Below are 15,687 nucleotides of genomic sequence, written 5' to 3'. Positions count from 1 at the left end.
TTTCACATTTATTACATAATCCCTGATCAACTAAGCCACCCGCCTGCCTGAAGACAACTGCCTTTGTTGACTATAGCAACCAATTACAGCTCAGCTTCCATTTTCCAAAGGGCACTGTAGGAAATTAATGTTGCCCATAGCAACCAATCACAGTCCAGCTTTCATTTCATAGCGTCCTTGAAAAATGAAAGCTGTGCTGTGATTGGTTGCTATGGGCAACAAAGAGGGAACTAAACATAAAAGAGACCGATTTCCCTGTTTTCAAGATCTCTGCTTACTTGAGTGAATGGGAACACTTATGTGAAAACCTATATGGATCCAAGGGCTCATGCACAAGACCATATGTATTTTGCAGTCTGCAAAAATTTAGGATGGCGTCCATGTGCATTACGTATTTTGCGGAATGGGACAGCTGGCGCCTAATAGAACAGTCCTATCCGTACTGCGGAGAATAATAGGACATGTTCTATTTTTTTGCGGAACAGACAGGTGGGAATGTAATGCACACAGAGTAACTACCTAAGGGCTCATGCACATGAATGTATTTTCTTTCTGTGTTTGTTCCGTTTTTTTTTTTTTTTTACCAGATGCGGAACCATTCTTTACAATGGGTCCGCAAAAAAAACTGAAGTTACTCAATGTGCATTCCATGTTCGTATGTCTGTTCCGCAAAAAAGTGAACATGTCCTATTGTCCGCATTACGGACAAGGATAGGACTGTTCTATTAGGGGCCAGCTGTTCCGCAAAATACGGAATGCACACGGACGTCATACGTATTTTTTGGGGACCGTAAAATACATATGGTCGTATGCAGGTGCGCTAAGAGTGTGTTCACAGTCAGGATTTATACTGCCGCATGGGAACGGGGTATAAAATACTCCATTTCCATGCACAGCCTGTAAAAGCACTGAGTGTCCAAATTAGACGCCTTCGCTGAAGGGATCGTACTGCTAGGGGGCGACTTTAATATGACCATGGAGCCCTCGTTGGACTTTTCCGCGGGTTAATCAATGGTTCCTAGCTTGGCAATTTCTCGAGTAAAACAAGCAACTAATAGATGTTTGGCGCATTTTGCACCCCAAGGACAGAGATTACACCTATTTTTCCCCAGCACACCAATCTTAGGCCTCATGCACACGACCATATGTATTTTTCCGGTCCGCAAAAAACGGATCCACAAAAAATACGGATGACATCTGTGTGCATTCCGTATTTTGCGGAACGCAATAGCTGGCCCTTCGTAGAACAGTACTATCCTTGTCCGTAATGCGGAACGGAAATGCACACGGAGTAACTTCATATTTTTTTGGCGGACCCACTGAAGTGAATGGTTCCGCATACGGTCCGCAAAAAAACGTGAGCAGACACGGAAAGAAAATAGGTTTGTGTGCATGAGTAGACCGGACATCTTCCTGATCTCTCACCATGCACTGACCTTCCACCCCAATACACCTATAGGGACCTCCATCTGGTCTGACTGCAGCGACCGGGTCCCACTCCCCAATATTCCTATCTTTGGCGCTACCGGGACTGGTGGCTAGGGAATGGACTTGGCGCCTAAATGAGGCTCTTCTTCGTGACAGTGGTGTGTTTGGAGGACCTGGAATCCGCCATTCAGGGTTTGATAATGGACCATTTATCGGATCCTACGGCTCTTCCTCTGCAATGGGAGGCACTAAAATGTGGCTTTCCGTTTGTGAGATCCGTTCAGGGCTCTCACAAGCTGCCCAAACCGGATCAGTTTTGCCCTAATGCATTCTGAACGGATCCTTATCCATTCAGAATGCATTGTTTGCCTCCGTTCAGTCTCCATTCCGCTCTGGAGGCGGACACCAAAACGCTGGCTGCTTGAGGATGCGGAGGCAAATGGATCCGTCCTGACACCAGTGGCGGATCCAGGGGGGGGGCAACGGGGCAATTGCCCCCCCCGAGCTGGCGGCGGGCGGCGGCAGCGGGGCACAGGGAGATGAGCGCTTCCATTGTGGAAGCGCTCATCTCCAGTCATCTGTATCGCCGTCCTCAGGACAGCGATACAGATGCCTGCCTGTGCTGCGGCAGGGAAGAGAGAGGCGTGTCCTAGTGCCTGCAGCCTATCAGAGGCCGGCGCAGGCGGCGTGATGACGTCATCACGCCGCCTGAGCCATACAGCGTGGGACACAGGCCTGAAGAGGCCTGCATCGCATCGCTGACATGGAGGTAAGTATGTGTGTTTGGTTTTTTTTTTCTTAATTATATACAATGCTTTTACTGGCACCTGGGGGGGGGGGGGGGGCTGGGGCTATTACTGGCAAAGGGGGGCTATTACTGGCAAAGGGGGGGTCTCTTATTTCTGGAAAAGGGGGGTCTCTTATTACTGGCAAAGGGGGGTCTCTTATTACTGGCAAAGGGGGGGCTGTTATTACTGGCAAAGGGGGGGCTGTTATTACTGGCAAAGGGGGGGGCTGTTATTACTGGCAAAGGGGGGGGCTGTTATTACTGGCAAAGGGGGGGGCTGTTATTACTGGCAATGGGGGGGCTGTTATTACTGGCAAAGGGGGGCTGTTATTACTGGCAAAGGGGGGCTGTTATTACTGGCAAAGGGGGGCTCTTATTACTGGGGGCTGTTAATACTGGAGGCTCTTATTACTGGCTCAGAGGGGCTGTTATTACTGGCACAGAGGGGCTCTTATTACCGGGGGGGCTGTTATTACTGGCACCGGGGGGGGCTGTTATTACTGGCACCGGGGGGGCTGTTATTACTGGCACCGGGGGGGCTGTTATTACTGGCACCGGGGGGGCTGCTATTACTGGCACAGGGGGGCTATTATTACTGGCACATGATTGGGGGCACTATAGGGGCATCTACTGAGGCCACAAAGAAGGGGTATTTTATATGGGCTCTCTGTACAGTACAATTTTATACTGGGACACATTATGGTGGGTACTATGGGGAAGGGGGGAGAGGAGTACTATGGGGTCATCTACGGGGGGCACTAAGAAGGGGTATTTTATACTTGCAAATTATGGGGGACACTGAGGGCATCTACTGGAGCATTTTATACTGGTACATTATGGGGGGCACTAGGAGGAAGGAGGGTGTGGAGGACTATGGGGTCATTTACTAGGGGCACTATATAGGGGTATTTTATACTGGCACATTATGGGGGCACTATGGGGACATTAGCTCAACTGGGGGCATTACAAGGGGGTATTTTTTGCACTGTCACATTATAAGGAGAATTATTACTACTGGGGGGGGGGCATTATGGTGGGCTTTATTACTCCCCCATGGTATGACCCCCTAGTAGCAGCACCATCCTCTCCCTGCTCTGCTATCCCTCTGCCCCTTCTCCAAATACTTATTATGAAATCTTTCTCATTAGGATAAAACACATCAGCTCCGCCGAGCCCCCCAACAAAGTGTGGAAGTGGCGTCCGAGATCCCGAAGGGCCAAGCCAAGTAACTGTGAGTGTTCATGTGAAATATGTTTGTTATACACATATAGCCTACACTGTGCCACACAATATACAGTATACCTCTACACTGTGTAATCTGTTCTATAAGCACCATTGTTTTGTGGCGGCGGACAGAAAATAATCTGAAAGTGCCCCTCCCGAGACCAGGCTCTGGATCCGCCACTGCCTGACACACAATGTAAGTCAATGGGGACGGATCCGTTTTCACTGACACAATATGGCACAATAGAAAACTGATCCGTCCCCCATTGACTATGAGGACAGGACGTTGCATTATGTGAACGGAAGCCTTTGTGCAGATCCATGACGGATCCACACCAAACCCGAGTGTGAAAGGAGGAGAGCTAATGGTATACTAGTACTTTCTTTTAATATTAGAAATGGGACTCGGCAAGGGTGCCCTCTCTCGCCCCTGCTGTACGTCTTGGTAATGGAACATCTAGCCAATGCGCTGAGAAGGAATCCGGACATTTCTGGAATGCGGGTTGGGGATTGCCAGCACAAACTAGCACTTTTTATGCGGATGATCTCCTCCTGTATGTCTCGAGCGCTCATACCTCCCTCCGATCTATCCTCAGTGAATTCCAGCAGTTTGGCTATCTCGGTAACTTCAAGAGTAACCTCACTGAAATGTTGAACGTATCGCTCCCTGCAACTGATGAGCTCCTTGTACAAGCAACTTTTCTTTCCGCTGCCAGACTCAGAGACTCGCCTACTAGGGTTACAGATCCTACACCGACTATATCCGCTCAGTTATTTACCATTGCAGAGGAAGACCCTAGAAGACCTGCAGAGATGTTCATTGACATCTGTCTCATAGTTTGGCAGGATGAGTTTAGTCAAAATGGATATCTCACTGATATTTTTGTACCTCTTTCAAATAATACCCATCTTTGTACCACGTAGGTTCTTCTTGACTCTTCACAGAACCATAACCCGCTTTGTGTGGGCTACGAGCAAACCTAGGATAAACATTAAGGTACTGACCAAACCCAGAAGTAGAGGGGGGAGCGGGACTGCTAGACCTAAAGACCTAAAACTGTACCATGCTTCAGTGATCCTCATGCGGATCTTAAATTCGTCATCTCTGAAACTCTGGGTCCAGTTGGAACAAGAACTCTCCCCGATGGACTTGTTGATTGCTCCATGGGTGACTCAGGACGATAGACCAGTGTTTCCCAACCAGTGTGCCTCCAGCTGTTGCAAAACTACAACTCCCATCATACCTGGACAGCCTTTGGCTGTGCGGGCATGCTGGGAGTTGTAGTTTTGCAACAGCTGGAGGCACACTGGTTGGGAAACACTGCAATGGACCACCATTAGAGGAATGGCCCTTCTTAGTTCGTCATGCTCTTACTCAAGTTTCAGATATCACCGAGACCAGGTCCTATGACGCCCCTCATGGGCAATCCTGCTTTCACCCCTGGATTAAGGGTAGATAGGTTCCTAATATGGAATAGATCTTCGTATCCCAGGGTCCGTGGTGTCATGAAGAATGCAAAAGTAGTGTCCTACGGATCCCTTGACTTGGATGACGGGCTTAAAGGCTCCCTATGGCTCAGGTATGTTCAGCTGAGATCGTACCTCAGCCAAAAGCTTTGTCATAACCTGACGCCCTTTTTCTAAAACTCAACACTCGCTTCAGACTGTTATCACAGATGTATAAGATTTTACTGGACCAGAGCAACCCAGATGTAGCTCCCTATTTTCGAAAATGGGAAGTAGACCTACAACTCCCTTTTTCACCGGAGGACATTCTCGAGATGTGTATGTTCTCTCATGGATTGTCCATAGCAGCCCACGCAAAAGAAAATAATTTAAAGATTCTCTCCAGGTGGTCTTACTGCCCGACAACCCTTCACCGAATGTTCCCTAATGTATGCAGCTTATGTTGGAGATGTGGACTGGAAGAGGGAACAGTCAGGGGCGTAACTACCATAGCGGCAGACCATGCAACTGCTATGGGGCCCAGGGCAAGAGGGGGCCCAGTCTTAGTTGGATTATCTCCTCTTCTACTGGATATGAAAACTTGGTCAGGACTCTACCCTCTAAAGGAACAACTTTTAGCAAATGAGACAGTGAAAAAATGGCCCAAGGGACATTTAAAGGGTTTAGGCAGAAACCCCTCTGTCCTGTGTGGGGGGCCTGGTTATATCCTTGCTATGGGGCCCTTACTTCTCTCTGTACGCCACTGGAGAACAGTGTTACATATATGGTGGTCTTGCCCTACTATAAGCAAATTCTGGGACCAAGTGCTCTAGGTTTATTGAAAATTTTCAGGGAAGGAAGTGCCCAACCTACCCAAAGTGACTCTTCTATCGCTAGTACCAGGGACTTTAGCCCAAATGAAGAAGAGGGCTCTGAGGTTCTTCCTCATAGTACGATTAGTGATACCGAGGCACTGGAAATCGAGGGCTGCTGAGCTCCGACATTTATGTAGAAGAACTGATTGCATACTCTCATGATCAGGGGGATAGGTTCTATGCTAGATGGAATTCTTTATCTCTCTTTCTCTCTTTCTTTTATTTTTTTATTTTTCTCTTTCTTTCTCTCTTTCTTTCTCTCTTTCTTTTTCCTTTTTCTCTCTCTGTTCCTTTATTCCACAGAGTTCTCCAGGCTTTTAGGATAGCTTTCCAAGTTATGTTAAGAAGCTGACATAGTGGCATTATCATATATCAATGGGACTGGGGCGAGCGTGTCATCTTGGCATCAGGAAAGGAGTTGGTATAAAAGACTCCTTACCTCCTCCCCCTGGCCTTTATTCCTTCTCCTTATTCCTCCCTATAACAATTACACTATTTCCCCCCTTTTTTGTTTGTTTCTTTATTTTATACGGTTATTGGTTTACACTTAGACTGTGATTCTGACTGTATATGTTCTAGTTGATTTGAAGCCTATGTATCTGGATATTACTTTTGTTTAATAAAATGAGAGTAAGCATAAAATCCATGGCCTACCTCTCACTGCTGTGGGTTTGTTACAATGTTATCCACCCTGTGATATAAACTGCTCGGAGCCCTCTGGTTAATGTTGCCTGCGGTGATGCATTTTTGTAACAAACTATCGGGGCAGGGGAGGTGTTACCTGCTGATGTATTAAACTTGCAGAGGATTTCTAGGCTAGATAAGGGCCCGTTCTGTAAGTTTGCGGATCGGATGCGGACCCATTCATTTCAATGGGGCCGCAAAAGATGTGGACAGCACACTGCGAGCTCTCTGCATCCGCACGTCCGTCCGTGGCCCCGCATTAAATATATAACATGTCCTATTGTTGTCCATAAAATTGCGGACAAGAATAGGCATTTCAACGCAGGAGAACTACATTGTGATCCGCAAAATGTGGAATTCACACAGTGTTTTGCGGATCCGCAATTTTCAGACTGTAAACAGTCATCTGAATGAGCCCTAACCGTGTAACAAACCCTCAGCTGTGAGAAGTCAGCTGCATGTAAACAAGAAGGTTTTCGTTCACAGCAAATAGAGACGGTGAGGAAAAAAATCTCTCGTCGTGGAATTTTTTACGGGCGTCGGTGTAAGATCCATGTCGGTAACCTGATGTGTGATGAGGGCGCCATCTGTCACACTCGTCTCCTGAGTGTGCCCCCAGACACGGGTCCCCGAGCACGCCATCAGGATCCTGTCCTCACAGCTCCATGAAAGCCGTCATCCACGTTTCCAGCCCTGCGGACGCGTCGCCATCAAGGCTGAGGCCTGTCCTGAGACGTTATAGAATTCTACTTCATAAACTATATTGTGAATGAATGAGCGAAGGTTCGGGTTTATGGGGTTTTTCTGTTCTTAAAGGGATTGTCCTGTTAGTGTATATAGACATCCCATTGCGGAGAGATGCTGCTGAAGGCACTGCTACTTTTAGCATTGTATAGCGGTATTTACTTGGGTATTTGTTGGACTGCTACTTTCAGTGCTATATGACGGTCATTACTTGGATATTGTGTGGCAACGCTACTTTAAGTGCTATATGTCGGTATTTACTTGAGCATTGTGCAGCACTGTTAATTTCAGTGCTGTATGGTGGTAAGTACTAGGTCATTGTGTGGCACTGCTACTTTCAGTGCTATATGGCGGTATTTACTTGGGCATTGTGCGGTAAGGCTACTTTCAGTGCTATATAGTGGTAAGTACTAGGTCATTGTGCGGCACAGCTACTTTCAGTGCTATATGGCGGTATTTATTTTGGCATTGTATGGCACGGCTACTTTTTAGTGCCTTATGGCGGTATTTACTTGGGCATTGTGTGACACTGCAACTTTCCGCATTGTATAGTGGTATTTACTTGGGCATTGTATGGCACCGCTACTTGGCACTATATAGTAGATTATTTTTGCAGAGTATGGGTGGTGGCACTGTATAGCACTGTTACTCAGGCAGTTGTATGGCGGCATTATTTATGCACTGTCCAATGAATGGCGGTAGAGAAAATGGGCACCAAAAGGTATGACACAGGGCTGGACTTACACTGGGTGATGCCCTGTTACATGAGTGCCTTGGTACTTCAATGTGTGCTGTGTGGTACTACACTTACCCTGCGCAGAACACCCTGCAGGGGTCTTAGAAGCCAGATCCCAGCAATCGACTTGCCAACCGGGGGGAGCAGCCTCGTGAATAATATCAGACATAGGGACTCGTGTTGAAAAGTAAATACCCACTTAACCCAGGAGATCGGTGGGTTTCGACTCCCGGCACCCTTGTCAATTGGCTGTTTGAAGCGTCCATGCATCACATTCATCGGTCACGCGGTCTTGGTGCAAGCGAACGGTATTGAGCTGCAATACCAAGCACCGCCACTACACAACGTACAGCGCTCTCCTTGGTATCCTGTGAAGAAGCCACATCCACCCCTTCAAACAGTTGATCGCCAAGGGTGCGGAGTCCCTTCAACATGATGATCAGAGTGGTAGTCCCTTCCCCCCCACACACTGATGGAGGAGGAAGAGGTCCTCTATAAAACCCCTCCATTGTTTGAGTGTAATACGGTCCCGGTTTCATATTAGGGCTGTGAGACCTGGACCTAAGAGGACACTGCCCTTTGGCGACTGTTGGCGGATCCGCTCATATCTGGAAGCCATGTTCCTGGGAGCAGGTGGCGCGTGTTTGATCTCCGCCAGACCGCCCCCAACCCCCCCCCCACCCTGGATTAATACATACTAATAAATATTTATTCAGAGGGGATTCTGGGAATGTGGTAAACAGGCTTGTTAACCCCTTCCCTGCCCCAGAGCTGTCCACGTGGCACTTAAACGCTGCACGGATTTTAAGGAATCCCATTTGCAAGCTGCGAATTCATGTCAGCTTATTAGGTAGTGTTCTTCCATTGAGGATCTCTCACTTTGCAATGCACAGGGTGAAATTCGCCATAAAGGGCGGGGCTTATGCAAATGTACGAAAGTGGGCATTTCTGGGGGGCTTGGATTAAAGGGTATTGTGGAATGGAGGGATTCAAATGATGTGAGTTATGTTTTTGATCACCTGACAGGGGGTCCATAGCTACCCATCGGGTGGCCTATTACATGTGCGCTTGGCAGCTGAAGGCATTTCTATTGGTCCCATGTACATATGTGCCCGCGCTGCTGAAAAAAAATGTTTTAATATATGCAAATGAGCCTCTAGGAGCAACGGGGGCGTTTCCGTTACACCTAGACGCTCTCCTCTCTCTGCAACGGGCACACCAGCTCCACTTTAATTGACAGGGACAGGCAATGAAAACGTCATCGCACCTGGCCCTGTCAATCAAAGTGCAGAGGTCGTGGCAGTTGCAGAGACAGCTGAGCCTCTAGGTGTAATGGCAACGCCCCCATTGCTCCTAGCGGCACATATGAACATGGGACCAACACAGATGCCTTCAGCTGCCAAGCGCACAGATGGTTTCATAGGTACAAAACTGCTGACAGATGCCCTTTTAGGGTGGAGGTTTCCAACCTGTATCTCCCCAGATGCTGCAAAACTATAACTCCCAGCATGCCCTGACAGCCTGAAGCTGTCAGGACATGCTGGGTGTTGTAGTTTCGTAACAGTCGGAGAGGCACTGCTCTACGGCTATGGCCCCCGCAGCTAATAAAGTGCTGTTGTCTCTAAAGACTGCTTACTGCTCTCTCACGCTGAGTTCACACTTTCACTTGATTAAGGACAAAAGATCTTTATCCCTCCTCACTAAATGTGTTTTGTCGGAGGCCGCTAAAAGCCCTCGCAGCGCCAGCGCTTCACTCGCACAGTATTCATACAGATAGAGACGTTATCCGAGATGCTGCAGACATGGCTGTATTAAAATCTTGGCGCAGCCCCAAGCTCCAATTCTGCCTGTGCTTCGCTCCGTCCATTAGCCGAGGCCGGTACATTGACAACGTTTTTTACCCTTTCTTTTCGCTTGTGACACAGGCCGAGCACTGACGCCGTCTGTCGTCAACACATTTGTATGGACCTTTGTGCTTTCGGAAAACTGGGAAGTCAACCTGGAAGAGGAGAACAGATGGGGGATGACCCATCATGTGTCACTGCAAAAAGCCAATGACTGTGTTGTAGTTATTGTGTTGCGAAATGTATCTTTATATGGAACCCTCAGTTGCACATTGTTTTTCTAGATACAGTATATTGTGTGGGTGTTCTATCAGTGGAAGCAGCCATCATGAATTCTTAAAGGGGTTGACCGCTTTATTTATATTGATGACCTATCCTCAGGATAGGGGTCATCAATATCAGATTGACGGGTGTCTGACTCCCGACACCCCCGCCGATCAGATGTTTGAAGAGAAGGCCACGCTCTGTGCCAGCGCTGCCTCATTGATAACTTCCTGTTCCTTCCTTCGAGTACAGAATAGCTATAAAGAGCGTCTCTCTGTATCTGGAGGAGCTGGCAAGTCGGCAACTTCCAGAACTCCAGCTGTTGTGAAACTACAACTCTCAGCATGCTCAGTTTGCTTCTGATGTAGCTCCAAGAAAAGCCAAGCAAGTATGCATGTTGGGAGTCTTGGTTTCACCAAGTGCCAGAGGTTGCTCATCCTTGCAGTGGTCAATTAATTTCAATAAGAACAATGTAATACCATGTTACTCCTGTGGGGGTGCTGCAGGGAAATTGAACACTTCATAGAGATTCTAGTCGATCGCTACTGATTTCAACCCTTTCCATCACCATTTTAACACAACGATGTGACTTGTGATCAAAAATACACATTTAGAGATTCTAATGAATGAAATACACTGAAGATGTGCATCTCCTCGGGTTGTAAGACAGGAGCTAATAAAATATGATGACCTCTGTGTAGGGACGGGATGGAGCTTGCATTGAGAGGGTTGAACTCTCTGTGTTGCCTAAATGCTGATCATGTGTGATCCTTCATGACATGCAGTCCAACATCTAACTCTACCTGTCCTTTACCCAGGCGTGGAAGAAACGTTGGTTCATCCTGAGAAGTGGACGCATGAGTGGAGATCCCGACGTCCTGGAATATTATAAGAATGACCACTCCAAGAAACCCATCCGGGTCATCAACCTCAGCTGCTGTGAACAGGTGGACTCTGGGCTGACCTTCAATAAGAAGGAACTGCAGGACAGCTACGTCTTCGACATAAAGACCAGCGACCGGACGTTCTACCTGGTGGCCGAAACGGAAGACGAAATGAACAAGTGGGTGCGGAGCATATGTCAGATCTGTGGATTTAACCAGTCTGATGAAGGCTCAGGTAGGAGGACCTGTATGTATAACGTTTGCAGGTACTTTGCTGCTTAGAGTCTGATTTCTGCTCCAGTCACAGACACAGTTACGCAGAATGTAATCTCTGGATGTGAATGGAGTATAAGAATGAAACCAGATTACAGATGCAGTTCCAGGCCTGACCATGGGTGCATCATGTGCAGAACTCCCACCTTTTGAAAACCACAAGAGGGGGCAACAGCATTTTTTACACTAAAGCCATAAAGTCCCACCTCCAAATCCATCCGAGGCTTAGCTATACATGCCCAGTCCCACCCAGACTCATTTGTGCCCCACACTGTGGTTATTCTCTCTTAGTACTCCCACACAGTATACTCCTTTAGCGTCCCATTCACAGTAGTGATGCCTCCTATGTGCCCCAACACAATATTTATGCCCCGCTAGTGCCCCTACACAGCAGTTTTGCCCCTTAATCCTGTAGACAGTAGTTTTGTCTGGTTGGTGCCCCCACACATCAGTTATACTCCCTTAGTGCCCTACACAATAACATGCCCTCTTAGTGCCCCCACACAGTAGTTATGCCTCGGGGGCAGGTTCAGCTGCATAGGGGCCCAACGTGCGAGGGGGCCCATACAGCTTGGACTGGTCCACTAGTGAGAAAGGCCCCCTTCCTGAACTTCAGACTGAAAGATAATGTGCTGCTCAGGGGCTGATTCATAGGAATTCTGACAGGTTTTAGTGTAATCAGCTCTCCTGGTCAGTAAGCCTGTGTCTACGCGTCTGATTTTTACTAAATTGCGGCAAAAAAAAACACACCACATTTTGCCACAATTTTCTCGAACATAGGACCTTGTGGACCCAGCCTTACTGACCTGGAGAGCTGATTGGTAGAAAAACTGTCACTCAAAAGCGCTGACTGCCTCTCCTCCAATGAGCCAGCACTGCTAATCAGTGAGGAAGGAATGACTGCTGCTGTGTGGAGCCTGAGCCCTGCTACTGAGCGGGGGAGGAGCCTGAGCCCTGCTACTGAGCGGGGGAGGAGCCTGAGCCCTGCTACTGAGCGGGGGAGGAGCCTGAGCCCTGCTACTGAGCGGGGGAGGAGCCTGAGCCCTGCTACTGAGCAGGGGAGGAGCCTGAGCCCTGCTACTGAGCGGGGGAGGAGCCTGAGCCCTGCTACTGCGAAGGGGAGGAGCCTGGCTGAGGACGCAAGAACCAGCAATACAGAGCCAGGAGGTGAAGAAGGGATCTGTATGTAATGTAGTGTAAAATAGTTTCTGCATGTATGACTGTGTGTATGTAAAAGTGCCTGCATGTGTCACAGTGTGTGTGTGTGTGTGTCTGGCAGTGCCTGCATGTGTCACAGTGTGTGTGTGTCTGGCAGTGCCTGCATGTGTCACAGTGTGTGTGTGTCTGGCAGTGCCTGCATGTGTCACAGTGTGTGTGTGTCTGGCAGTGCCTGCATGTGTCACAGTGTGTGTGTGTCTGGCAGTGCCTGCATGTGTCACAGTGTGTGTGTGTCTGGCAGTGCCTGCATGTGTCACAGTGTGTGTGTGTGTGACAGTGCCTGCATGTGTCACAGTGTGTGTGTGTGTGACAGTGCCTGCATGTGTCACAGTGTGTGTGTGTGACAGTGCCTGATTGTGTGAGGATGTGTGAAAGAGCGGTTGCATGTATGAAAGTCCAGTATGTGTGTTAGGGCTCATTCAGATGGCTGTATGAAGGAGTCCGCATCTGTTCCGCAGTTTTGCAGAAAGGGTGTGGATCCATTCATTTCAACGGGTACGCAGAAGATGCGGACAGTACATCGCGTGCTGTCCGCATCCATATGTCCGTTCTTCAGCCCCGCAAAAATGATAGAACATGTCCTATTTTTGTCCGAAATTGCAGACCAGAATAGGCACATAGAACACACGCGGCCAGTCTCCGTGTTCTGTGGATCCTCCGTTTGCGGACTGTAAAGCACAGCCGTCTATATGGGCCCTTAGGCTGACACCACAAGGTGGCTGTGGCTGCAACACACATTGTGCCGCCAAAGATTGCAGCGACGCTACCATACATCACAACTAGTAAAAGTAAATGGGGCCGTGACCTGACGGTCACAAAAAATCCAACCTGCTGAATTTCTTGCAATTTTTCGATTGTGATTTTAAGAAACTTCAAGGTCACAATGTGACCCCATTCATTTTAACTCGATGCATCGCCGCGTTGTGCTGCTGTGATCCTTGGTTGCCTGTGTAGCCTTAAAGGGGTCACTATATCTATTTTATTGTATTTTTTTTTCACTTTCCCCCCCTTTTTCATTGGTACCGTACTTATTAAATGTTGCTTCCTGGGCCAGTGCTGGTCCTTATATGCTGCTTGGTCTTCCAGGATTAGGCCTCATGCACACGGCCGTTGTGCGGCAGTTCCGTGCATTGGGGACCGCAATTGCGGTCCCCAATGCACGGGCAACATGAATGGGTCCGCGGTATGTCCGCACCGCAAAAAAATATGACCTGTCATATTTTTTTTGCAGTGCGGCACCAGGGAAAGAAACACCACGGAAGCACTCCGTAGTGCTTCCGGTGTTCCGTTCCGTGACTCTGTTTTGCATTTCCGGAATTGCGGACCCATTCAATTGAATGGGTCTGCATCCGTGATTAGGGGTGCACACGGCCGGTGACCGTGGATTGCCGACCCGCCATTTGCCGTCCGCAATACGGCCACCCAACGGCCGTATGCATGAGGCCTTATGCACGTATTGTATATGTTTACGCCTGTATGTGTGTTTTGCGGAGGGGGGGGGGGGCAGGCACATTCTTTGCACAGGGGCTCTCTGCTGTCTGTGTCCGCCCCTGCCCTCTTCATAGTATAATGCCATCTTAGTTTCCTTCTTAGTGCCTCCACACATTAGTTATGCCCCCTTACAGTAGTGCTGCGTCCTTTGTGCCCTCTTACAATATTGCTGCCCCCTTAAGAGCCCCCCTTACAGTAGCGCTGTTCCTGTATTGTTACTAGAATAAAACAGTAATACTCACCTAGCCCCGTTCTCCCGGAACACATCATACTCTCCCCAGCAGCAGGTGCAAGGCGGTGACGTCATCACTCCTGCTAAGCTGAGCATAAGAGCGCACAGACCGAGGGAAGATCTCCAGCTCGTGCCGTCTCCTGCACCGCTCAGCAGGTGCGATGACATCATCAAATCACTCCTGCTGCTGGGGAGAGCACTGGCCGGGAAATGATGGAGCAGGAAGCTGACGGCTCCCCGCTTTACCATGGCATTCACCTAGATCTGTGTCCTCAGGACGCAAATACAGTTGATATCGGGACATGCCAATCATCCCAGGACCGCAGGACAGCCTCCAAAATCCAGGACTCTCCTGCTGGATCGGGGTCAGCTGGGAGGTATGATCATGAGGTTCTAGCCAGACAGCATCCATAATACAGCACCTGTTTTACAGTCAATTTGAAACGAAGCGGGGCGGCAATACTAGGCAACGACATGTGTCGCGCGACAGATAGGGCACAACTACACTGCAACCTTTGTCGCACAACGTTTTGTCGCACCGATAAGTTGCGCAACAATTTTTATAATGATAGTCTATGGCAGGGCTGACCAACCTGCGGCTCTCCAGCTGTTGTAAAACTACAATTCCCACCATGCCCTGCTGTAGGCTGATAGTTGTAGGCTGTCTGGGCATGCTGGGAGTTGTAGTTTTGCAACAGCTGGAGAGACGCAGGTTGGCCAGCCCTGGTCTATGGTGTCTTAATGCGACATAATGCGACGCAACATCCATCGCGAATGTATTTTTTGCGACTGTCGCGTCAGTCGCAGTGCAACACCATAGACTATCATTATAAAAATGGTTGCGCGATAAATGTCGTCGTGTAGACCTAGCCTTACTCACACCTACACCACACCTGATCTCTATGACAGCACTGACCAAATTCCTAGTCTTATCCTAAGAATTTCTCAAGCGATCATACCAAGAGTTCTTGATTTATTTATTTTAATAAAAAAAAATTCTAATAGTTTTTTTTTTTTGTGCACTTGTCAGTCCTTGTTACACAGTGACATGCTGCTGATGGTCTAGGCTTGTTTTATGGGCTTCTTGAATAATTGAGATGCTGCAGGAGGCCCTGACACTTCTCAGGGAAGTATGATGGACTCTCCCGGGCGCTGCCCGTCACTTGCACGTTATGACAAGAAAACATTGGCCTGGTTTCATCATTTCTAGCAAAGTTGGCACTTCGCAGCTTGCTGCAATTAATATACAGGTCAGCGGTTCCCATTAGCTGCGAGGAATGAACGTGAACATATTTCCTGCACGTAGCGGCGCACCCGGGGGTTTACAGTGGAAGACATGACACACAACTTGTAGAAGTGTCCTTTGACTTAATATAATGGACACTATGGGGTCAAAGACATCTAGGGGTAGTAATGGCTCTGGTGCAAATGGGTACAAGACCACAGAGTCTTTCCTTGGAACATATCGAAGAACTGTTCGTTGACAGAGCCAGGGGCGTAGCTATAGGGGGTGCAGAGGTAGCAGTCGCTACCGGGCCCAGGAGCCTGAGAGGGCCC

The 15,687-nt window shown here is 48.5% G+C and overlaps 1 protein-coding gene across 1 annotated transcript in view; it reads left to right on the top strand.

The window, feature by feature from the left end:
* GAB2 (GRB2 associated binding protein 2) overlaps nt 1–15,687 on the top strand; it is a 127,528-nt gene that overhangs the window by 74,332 nt on the left and 37,509 nt on the right. The window contains exon 2 of the mRNA XM_044286576.1: nt 10,851–11,151. Within this exon, the coding sequence (XP_044142511.1) occupies nt 10,851–11,151 (301 nt within the window). The remainder of the gene's footprint in view (nt 1–10,850; nt 11,152–15,687) is intronic.

This window comes from Bufo gargarizans, chromosome 3, assembly GCF_014858855.1.
Source record: "Bufo gargarizans isolate SCDJY-AF-19 chromosome 3, ASM1485885v1, whole genome shotgun sequence".
In the NCBI taxonomy this organism is placed as follows: Eukaryota; Metazoa; Chordata; class Amphibia; order Anura; family Bufonidae; genus Bufo; species Bufo gargarizans.
This window is presented reverse-complemented; position numbering and strand designations above follow the sequence as displayed.